This window comes from Malaclemys terrapin (assembly GCF_027887155.1).
Source record: "Malaclemys terrapin pileata isolate rMalTer1 chromosome 20 unlocalized genomic scaffold, rMalTer1.hap1 SUPER_20_unloc_2, whole genome shotgun sequence".
NCBI lineage: Eukaryota > Metazoa > Chordata > Testudines > Emydidae > Malaclemys > Malaclemys terrapin.
The window spans coordinates 336382-346389 of record NW_026530189.1 but is presented as its reverse complement, the minus strand read 5'-3'; the positions used below and the strand labels follow the sequence as shown (position 1 = coordinate 346389).

Sequence of the window (10008 nt, the reverse complement as noted above, 5' to 3'; positions counted from 1 at the left end):
CGCCCACGCGTGCACGAAAACCTGTCTCCAGCGTGCATGCCCGTATCCCCCAATGCTCAGCCAGCGCCCAGGCGTGCAGGAAAACCTGTCCCCAGCGTGCATGCCCGTATCCCCCAATGCTCAGCCAGCGCCCACGCCGCCTGATCACGTAACCCCCAAGCCCAGGCACGAAGCACCCACAGACCACATCGGCTGCTACGCGGCGCTTAATCTGTGCCAGGGCTGAGGCCGGCGCCTCCGGGTCCGGCCGTTCCGAGCCCGCCGGCGCCTCCGGGTCCGGCCGTTCCGAGCCCCCCAGTGCCTCCGGGCCTGGCCCTTCCGAGCCCCCCGGCCCGGCCGTTCCGAGCCCCCCGGCGCCTCCGGGCCCGGCCGTGGCAGTTATAAAAGTAAAAAAAAAATTTGCTTGAGCCCCAGAACCGCTTCCATTACAAATGAAGCCCTGCAGCCAAGATAATGCCCCGGGGACCCCAGGGGCTTCCCTGGCCAAACGGAGCCCAGCCCCAGTCCCCCCCCCCCCCCCCCCCCCCCCCACACACACAGACAGACACCTCCCCAGTGGTGAAAGCACAATCGCCAGGAGGCTCCAACCTGCAACGCAGGCACCACCTTCCCCGGGGAGTTCACTGAGTCAGGGAGCTGGGACCCTTCCTTCCCTGGGGCTGGAAGCGGGGAGTGGGCGGGACCTGTCTGCACCTGAGCGGAACAGAACCCAGGCGTCCCAATGTCTGAGCTGGGTGCCCCCCACCCCCCAGCCCTTGTTCCCACCCCCTGCGCTGCCCTCAGTTTCCTCCCCTCAGAGAGACCCGGCGCCGTCCCCACCCCAGGCAATCGCACCAAGGCAGCGGTAGCGTAGTGTCCTTTATCATAAACTTCGCAAGCACTTGCAGCTGAGCCGGATCCCAGCAGGGAGATGGGGCCGGGCACCCTAAGCCAGGTTCCCCTGTGGCCCCCCGGTGCCGCCTCCAGCTCCAGGGGCCGTGGGGTGAAGGGCCCCCCAGTGGAGTGAGAGCAGCAGGCCCGGAGCTGTGCACTCCTCAGGGCAGGCAGGGTGGGGTATCTGAGGCCAGTGCCGGGGGGAGCTGTGACTAAGCCGGATTCAGCGTGTGGGTCCTGCCCCCCCAGCGAGGCTGCTACGAACAGTCGGGATCTTTGGTATCTGCGGCATCACTCTGGGTTCAACCAGCCGCCGGATTCCTCCACAGCCCGGGACACGACCAGCAGCACCTCGCAGGGACCCTGGGACAGGAACTCCTGCAGGAACGCCCTGGGGGGAGGGACAAGGAGATGGGGGGGTGGGGTCAGAGCAGCCCTGCTTTGCACCCCCGTGTTACACATCTCGCCACACTCCTGCCCTGCACGGCCCCCTGGTCCATACACCCCTAGGGCCCCCTGGTCCATACACCCCTAGGGCCCCCTGGTCCATACACCCCTAGGGCCCACCCCCTGTACAACTCCCCTACCTCCCCTCCAATCCCCTGCACCTCAGCTCTGCCCTCTGTACTCCGGCCACCCCTGCCCATGCCCCAGACCTGAGCTCCCCTCACACACACACTCACTGCCCCCTATATACCAGCTCTCCGAGCCCTGCCCCCTGCTGGTCCCCTCATTCCCCCGCATAGCACCATAGGGCTGGAAGGGACCTCGTGAGGTCTCCAGTCCAGTCCCCTACACTAATGGCAGGACTAAATATTCTCTAGACTGTCCCTGACGGGGGTTTGTCCAGCCTGCTCTTAACAATCCCCAATGACGGAGATTCCACCACCTCCCTCGGTAATTTATTCCAGCGCTTCACCACCGACAGTCAGGACGTTTTCCCTAATGTCCAACCTAAACCGCCCTGACTGCAATTTAAGCCCATTGCTTCTTGTCCGATCCTCAGAGGTTAACGAGAACAATTTTCTCCCTCCTCCTTGTAACAACCTTTTCTGTACTTGCAAACTGTTCTCCCGTCCCCTCTCCGGCTTCTCTTCTCCACACTAAACAAACCCCGTTTTTTCAATCTTCCCCCATAGCTCATGTTTTCTAGACTTTTCATCATGTTTGTTGCTCGTCTCTGGACTTTCTCCAATTTGTCCCCATCTCTCCTGCAACGCGGCGCCCAGAACTGGACTCAACCCTCCAGCTGAGACCGTATCAGGGCGGAGCAGAGCGGAAAAATCACTTCTCGTGTCTGGCTTACAATGCTCCTGCTGATACAGCCCAGAAGGAGGTTTGTTTTTTTCACAATAGTGTTAAACTGTTTACTCACCCCCCACCTCTCACCCACCCGAGCGCCACTCTCCACCCCCTGCCCGTCCCCCGCACCTGAGCTCCCCCTCTCCGCCGACGCAGGCCGGGGCCTTCAGCTTGGAGTCCAGGTTGTAGTAGGTGCCTCCCACCTGGCGCACGGCGATCCAGTGCTTACGCCGCACGGGCAGCGACACGAAGCCCAGGGACACGTTGGCGGGCACGTTCACGATGAAGCCGTGCACCCGGCTTAGCACCAGCTGCTCCAGGGGCCTGTCGGCAGGAGGGGGACGGGGGGGGCCGTTACACCGAGACTGAGGGGCTGGAGGGGTGGCTCCAGAGAAACAGCCAGAGGGGGACACAATGGGGGGATACGCAGCGGGGAGGGGAAGGCGGACGGACAAGGAGAGGCACCGGGGCGGCAGGGAGCATTCTCCAGGCCCAGGGTATTTCAGGGCAGATGTCGGCCTCTCAGCCAGGGTGACCAGATGTCCCAATTTTATAGGGACAGTCCTGATTTGGGGCTTTGTCTTACCCCCCACCCCCGTCCCGATTTTTCACACTTGCCGGCTGGTCACCCCACTCTCAGCGCCAGCAGGAGCCAGGCCGGGGTCACGCACGGCCCCAGGAGCCTTTAAGCGCCCTGCTATCGGACAGGGCGGGGTCTGCCCCAGCCTGCCCGTTCCTGCCCTTCGGACACCCCCCACCCCCGCCGCCTCCCTCCCTCTCACCGGCGCTTGTCCCACCAGATGGCCGCGAAGTCCAGGCTCTGCAGGGCCGCCATGATCACGTTGACGTCGTAGTTGCCCGTGCCCAGGACGCTGCGATGCGGATTCAGCCGGGCGTCCAGCGCCAGCCTGGAGGGGAGAGACGGTCCCAGTGACTGACCCGGGGCGGCTGTGGGGCCAGGAGCGCCCAGCACGGGGGGGAGGGTGGGGTGCCGGGCGGGGCTGACACCGGGGAGACATGGGGTGGCAGGAGGAGGATGTGGGGGGGTCCGCCCGCCCCCTACCTCTTGCAGATCTCGTCGGCCGCCTCCTGGGTGAAGCGTCGCTCCTGCAGGACGTTGTTCAGGGCGTGGACGGCACAGAGCTCCAGGCGCTGGCGTTCGTGGTACACCCCCGGGCCCCCGCCCGGCTCCCCGGACATCGCGCCCCCCAGCCTGGTGTGGGGGGGGGGGCAGCCTCACGGCGCGGCCCCGAGCCCGGCTGCCTGCAGAGGAGAGAGCGAGAGAGGTGGGGCGAGGCCATGGGGGGGTCACGACACCCCCATATCCAAGGGTCACCCCCCCCCGCTCCCCAGAGGCAGGTACCCGCGGGGTGAGACCCCCGCCCCAGTGACCCCCCCCCAGAGACCCCCCAGCCGGGCAGAGGCGCAGCCCCCCCTCGGGTGGGGGGGGCAGCACGTGCCTGGGCCCCCCCCCGGGCAGCCCCCCCCCTGCACCGGGCCGTCTCCGCTCCCCCCCCCCGACCTACCCTGGGGCTCCTGCTGCAGCCGGGGGGGCCCCTCATCCCCCGGCCCGGAGAGCCTGAGACCGCCCCGCAGCCAGCGGGCACGAGCTGTGGGGCAGGGGGGCCTACAGCTCCCGGCATGCACCGCGCACCACAGCTCCCAGCATGCACTGGGGCCAGAGCAGCACGTCTCCCAGCATGCAACGGGGCCAGAGCAAAACAGCTCCCAGCATGCACCGGGGCCAGGGCAGCACAGATCCCGGCATGCACCGGGGCCAGAGCAGCACAGCTCCCGGCATGCCTTGCGCCAACACGAACTACAGCTCCCGGCATGCACTGGGGCCAGAACAGCACGGCTCCCAGCATGCAACGGGGCCAGGGCAGCACAGCTCCCGGCATGCCTTGCGCCAACACGAACTACAGCTCCCGGCATTTACCGAGGCCAGCCCAGCCCCATAGCTCCCAGCATGCACCGGGGCCAGGGCAGCACAGCTCCCAGCATGCACCGGGGCCAGGGCAGCACAGCTCCCAGCATGCACCGCACACCTTAGCTCCCAGCATGCCTTGCGCCAACACGAACTACAGCTCCCAGCATGCATCGGGGCCAGAGCATCACCGCTCCCATCCTGCCTCGCGCCGACCCGAACTACAGCTCCCAGCATGCCCCAGGGCCAGAACAGCCCATCTCCCAGCATGCACTGCGCCAACACAAACTACAGCTCCCAGCATGCACCGGGCCCCGCAGCTCCCAGCATGCACTGTGCTATGAGTTACAGTCTGGGGGTCCCCCCCAAAAATGACCATTCCCAGCATGCACCACTGACCTCAGTGACCCCGCCCGCACCTGGCACGACAGCTCCCCGCCCCCCCCCCCTGTTTGCTGCGCCCCGGTGGGGTCCCGCCTCCAGCCTGGGTGGCCCCCCAGTTCCCGACCCCGCCAGGCCAGGAAGCGGGGCAGTGATCTGTTGTCAATCCCTCGCTGCACCCCGTCTCCAGGCCGAGTTTCCCCTCTGGCTTCCCCTCGGCTCTTCCGAGTCGGGGTTCGCTGCTCCGTGCCCCCCAGCCAGAGCCCTGATTTTCAACCTCTGACCCCCCACTCCCATTCCTTGGCATTTGTGTGTGTGGGGGGGGGTATTTGCTGCCCCCCAGAATGAAGTGGGGCTGGTCCGCGCTTTGTGGGTCCTCCCTCTTGTGTGAGGGGGGCGGCCCTTTCGTTTTGGGCCAGGCCTCGGCCTGCCCATCCCGTAGGGTCACCAGATGTCCCGAGTTTATAGGGACAGTCCCGACATTTGGGGCTTTTTCTTATATAGACTCCTATTCCCCCCACCCCCTGTCCTGATTTTTCACATCTGGTCACTCTATTTTGGCCAGGCCTCGGCCCGCCCTTCCCGTTCCCCACAATCAGGGGCGGCGGAACGGAGGGAGCTAGGGGGCCGTGGCTTTGCCCTCCCGTTTTTACTGTCCATACAGGCGAGCGGCACAGGCGGAGGGCGGAGAGGAGCGAGTGGGGGCAGAGTCTTGGGGGAAGGGGCGGCGTGAGGATGTGGGGGCGGGGCCTTGGGGGGAGGGTGCGCGGGGGAGATGCACGGTTCAGGTGCTGGTGGGTCCCCCACTTTTAGGGAGTTTCCATCGCTCCTGCCCACAATGGGTACAGCTCCCAGCATGCACCAGGCCCCCCACACGGGAAGCTTACAGCAGAAGGCAGTGAACTTTATCTCCCAGCATGCAACAGGATCCTACAAACGACGGCTCCCTGCTACAGACACATTCTATGTGTCGTCTCATCCCCCATCCTGTCCCGTCCCGTCCCCCGTCCCCCCGCAGTGCACCTGTCTACAATGAACTACAGGAGAACCTCACAGGGACGCACGCCCTGGGAACGGAAGTGGAGCGTAACGCTGAAATGGCCGTAACTCTGAACAGGGTGCTTCTTGCCAAACTTTACAACGGGATAGGTCAGTGGTTTGAGCATTGGCCTGCTTCAACCCAGGGTTGTGAGTTCAATCCTTGAGGGGGCCACTTAGGGATCTGGGGTAAAAATCTGGGGATGGGTCCTGTTTTGAGCAGGGGGTTGGACTAGATACCTCCTGAGGTCCCTTCCAACCCTGAGATTCTATGACCTCATAGCGCTTTGAAACTTTCCTCTGCAGAAGAAGGGGGGAAAAGGCTGCTTTTAACCCTCTTAATTTAAATGAAACAAGCCCAGAAACAGTTTCCTCGTCTCGTCAGATCTGTCTTTTTTTTAAACTTTCCCATTATTTTTTTGTAGTAGTTTACATTTAACACAGGACTGTGCTGGATTTGTCGGTTTGTCTCTGCGGCTGTTGCATGACTGCGTACGTCCGGTTCCCAAGGAGGGGTGTGGTTAGCGTGACCAGATGTCCCGATTTTATAGGGACAGTCCGGATCTGGGGGTCTCTCTCTTATATAGGCTCCTATTACCCTCCCCGCCCCTGTCCCGATTTTTCACACTTGCTGTCTGGTCACCCTAGGTGTTGTTGACCGGTCAGTTCATCACTCGGGTGTTCACAATGCTGAGGTTCTACTGTACCGTTCCCGTCCTAACCCAAAAGCAACAGCCGACATCAGTCTCTGCAGGAGGGGGTTACATACCCTGTGACTCCCGCTCAGCTCCGGGGAGCAAGAACTACACCCCCCATCATGCCTCTGGGGCCAAGTTTGAAAGGTTTCCCGCCCTTCCTCCCTGCCACCCTGCTCTTTAATGATCTCTTAGTCAGAGGGACCCCCCCCCCAGCAACACACACTACCAGCCCCACTGACTTCAGCCGGGTCCCTCCGGCCCCAAACCAGCATCAGCACAAAACGACATGCCCTCGGTGGCCCTGGCAGGCTGCAGGGGAAATGAGAAGGGGAGGTCAGAGGGGCTGATCTGTGGGGCCCGTGCCCCCCTACCCACCCTCTTCAGGGGAGCCCCCAGCCTGCAACCCACTTACCCCATGGAGAGCTCCCAGCCCAGGGTACCTCCCCCCCAGAAGACACCTTGGCTCAGATTTTAGTCAGTCCCTGCAGCCCCTAGTGGCAGCTGCACTCCCCAGGTCTGGGGGACCCCCCCCCCCCCGCAGTGTCACTCTCCCCAGGGCTCAGTCTGTCCCACCAGGCAGATTCCCGCCCCCCCATACACACACACACTTACCCAGCAAGCTGCTCCAGAAAGAAGGGAAGGTTGCCGCCCCGGTGACAGCTCCGGGGGAGGCTGGGTTCCTGCGGCTGGTGGTGACCGTGAAGGCCTGGTCCCTGCGCTCGCCGGACGGGCCGGTCACCTCCACCTCCACCACATGCCAGTCAGGGAGGCTGTGGGGACAGGAGGGCAGGAAGGTCAGTCGAGGGGGGGGGGGGGGACCAAGCTGGGGGAAAGAGACATGGGGGGGGGGTGTGCAAGGATCAGGGCAGGGAGTGGCACTGACCTGGCTGGAGAGGAGCAGAGAACTGGGAGGGGGTCAGGGAGCAGGGAATTGGGGGGATGCATGGAGCAGGGATCAGGGGTTGCAGGGAGCAGAGATCTGGGGCTGCAGGGAACTAGGGGGGAGCAGGGATCGGAGGGAGCAGGGAACTAGCAGGGTACAGGGAGCAGGGATGGGGGTGCAGGGAGCAGGGAACTGGGGGGGAGTGCACTAACCCAGGGTCAGCAATGAGGCACCCCTGGACCCCGTCAAAGCCCAGGCTGGGGGCGGCCATGCAAGCAGCCGCCATGGTGTTAACGTTGTTGGGGGCCAGGGGGCAGAGACCCCGCACGGGCCCCTCGTACAGCACGGCCCGCCCGGCCCTCAGCTGCTCCCTCAGCGCCCCCTCCAGCCGGAAGCTGTCCGGGTGCTTGATCATGGTCACCTTCAGGCCCTGGAAAGCGACGTCAGAGAGTCAGCCCGGGGGAGAGGGGGGCAGGGACAGCCCCCCCCTTGCCCACCCCCACCCCCACTTCCTCAGTGGTTTGAGCATTGGCCTGCTAAACCCAGGGTTGTGAGTTCAATCCTTGAGGGGGCAACTTAGGGATCTGGGGCAAAATCAGTACTTGGTCCTGCCAGTGAAGGCAGGGGCTGGACTCGATGACCTTTCGGGGTCCCTTGCAGTTCTAGGAGATAGGTATAACTCCCCAGGGGAGCAGAGGCAGTTTCTTGTCACTGTCCCTCGCCCCACACCAGGGTCCACGTGCCCCCCCCCCAGGCAGGCCTGAGACCCCCACCTGCAGCACACCCCTGTCATCCATCCGCTGGATGTCCTCGCCGCCCCACAGCGCCCCCCGGGGCACGTACAGCGTGTGCCCCCCATGCCGGGCCGCTTCCCGCAACCGCATCTCCGTGGCCTGGTCAGCCAGGGCCGTGGGGGAACCCACCTGGGGTCGGGGGGAAGAAACCTGGTCACGGGAAAGCTGCAAGCCAGGACCCCCACACACACATGCACCGCAGCCCCCCACCGGGGCACCCTCACTCCCCTTGGCCACCCCCACGTCACATCCGCCTCCCCGCAGAGTACGTCCCTGCCCACTGCCACCCCGTCCCCCTAGGCATCCCCTACATGGCACCATCACAGCCCCAGGGCTTCCCCCACCCCCTGCCCCCTCGTGTTCCCGCACCCCTGGCAGGGCCCCGTGCTGTGCCCGCTCCAGGCCGCCTCGTCCCCTGGGGACCCGCTGCTGGCCAGGGATGCCGATGCTCCGACCCCTCACCATGAAGTCTGCCCCGGACAGGAAGGAGATGCCGTGGTCCCGGACCACGCAGGGATGAGCCACTTCCACCACCAGATCCACCTCGCTGCAGGGACACGAGACAGTGATTGGGGGGGGGGCACCTTAACCCTGGCACTGCCCGTGCTGGGCTGGGCTTGAGCAGCAGCCACAGGGTCTCAGGGGCCCGGTCCGGCAGCTGGGGGGGGGGAACCGGGCCAGGTCCTGCAGCTGGGGGGGGCGGGGGGAGCACTCACCGCTCGGGGAACCAGGCCAGGTCCTGCAGCTGGGGGAGGGGGAACCGGGCCAGGTCCTGCAGCTGGGGGGGGGGAAACCAGACCAGGTCCTGCAGCTGGGGGGGGGCGGGGGAAGCACTCACCGCTCGGGGAACCGGGCCAGGTCCTGCAGCTGGGCGGGGGGGAGCCGGGCCAGGTCCTGCAGTTGGGGGGGCTTGGGGAGCACTCACCGCTCGGGGAACCGGGCCAGATCCTGCACCTGGGGGGGGAACCGGGGCAGGTCCTGCAGCTGGGGGGGGCGGGGGGAGCACTTACCGCTCGGGGAACCGGGCCAGGTCCTGCAGTTGGAGGGAAACCGGCACCTTCCCCTGCAGCTTCCCCGCATCCCGGTTCCAGACGAAGGCGAGTTCCAGGCCGTGCCGGGGTCCCTCGTCCTGGAGTCTCTGCACCAGATACTGGCCTAGGGCGAGGCGGGGGCCTGACCGACATGGCTGGGAACCCCAGACGTCCGCACCCCCAACTCCCCTCCCCACCAATCCACCAGGACAAGGCCCCTCGGGTTTGGGGGGGAGCTGCCCCCCTCCAGGCCAGAATTCTTGCAGCAGGTGCGGTGGTGCTGCCCATAACACCACCCCACCTGTCTTTCCCTTCCCACTGCCGTTTCAGCCCCCCAGTCCAGCCCCCAGCCAGGGAAGCAGCCGCCCCCCAGCCCCGGGTGAGCCTCAATCCCCCTGGGAAGCAATTGGCGGGATGGAGGGGGGGCTACAACATACCCAAATGTCCAAAGCCCACGATCCCGACCTTCCGCCTGGCCGGCCCCTCGGACATCCTGGCCTGCTCGCCCCTGGGCCGAGACACGAGGACAAGCGGGGAGCGTCACGCCGGCCCCACAGAGCGGGGTGTCACTGTTTGGGGAGGGGGAGGGACACCGGGGCCCAATGCACGGCCGCCCATTCACGCCAGTCCCAGCAGAGCACAGCACGCGACACAGTCAGGGTGGGGCTGGCTCGGGGGGGGGAGCGGGGGGGTATGACAGGTCCCAATGCCGGGCCACCAGGACAGGGTCCCTTCCCCACCTCTGCAGGGCCAACACGGCTACCACAATATCGGTCTATCCCCAGCACACCCGTCGCTCTGCCGCCCCCCACCCGCCCCCGCCCCATCGCGCTGTCTGTCCATGTGGCCCATACACAGGTGGGTGGTGCTGTGCCGGTAGGATCGGGGCTGCCCCCCTCCCCACCCGAATCCTGGGCCCCAGCGACCTTCGGTCCCACTCGCCCTTGGGAGAAGTTAATGGTCAACCCGGAGTGTTTAACCCTTTGTGGGGTGCAGGCGCCTTTGGTGTCCTGGTGCCCTTCCAGGGGCTCAGACTTCCCGATGGGGCGCGGGTGCTTCCGAAGACCAGGGCAGTGCGCGA

General features: G+C 65.3%; 2 protein-coding genes across 3 annotated transcripts; both read right to left on the bottom strand.

The window, feature by feature from the left end:
• Nucleotides 1–845: 845 nt before the first annotated feature.
• On the bottom strand, nt 846–3831 carry JOSD2 (Josephin domain containing 2). The gene is made up of 5 exons (XM_054014974.1): nt 3702–3831; nt 3239–3438; nt 2958–3083; nt 2305–2499; nt 846–1264 (listed from the first exon to the last, which is right to left on the bottom strand). The coding sequence occupies exons 2-5, from the start codon at nt 3373–3375 to the stop codon at nt 1165–1167; spliced, it is 558 nt and encodes a 185-aa protein (XP_053870949.1). The 5' UTR covers nt 3376–3438; nt 3702–3831; the 3' UTR covers nt 846–1164.
• A 2055-nt stretch (nt 3832–5886) lies between these two features.
• ASPDH (aspartate dehydrogenase domain containing) lies at nt 5887–9753 on the bottom strand. 2 transcript variants are annotated; one of them, XM_054015004.1, is made up of 7 exons: nt 9365–9753; nt 8907–9051; nt 8359–8443; nt 7876–8025; nt 7315–7532; nt 6832–6989; nt 5887–6528 (listed from the first exon to the last, which is right to left on the bottom strand). In XM_054015004.1, exons 1-7 carry the CDS (start codon nt 9417–9419, stop codon nt 6491–6493), a joined length of 849 nt encoding a protein of 282 aa, XP_053870979.1. In that variant the 5' UTR covers nt 9420–9753; the 3' UTR covers nt 5887–6490. The 2 variants fall into 2 exon arrangements, with proteins under 2 accessions (XP_053870979.1, XP_053870980.1); XM_054015005.1 differs by lacking the exon at nt 7876–8025 and having other exon boundaries at nt 9365–9750.
• Nucleotides 9754–10008: the final 255 nt, after the last annotated feature.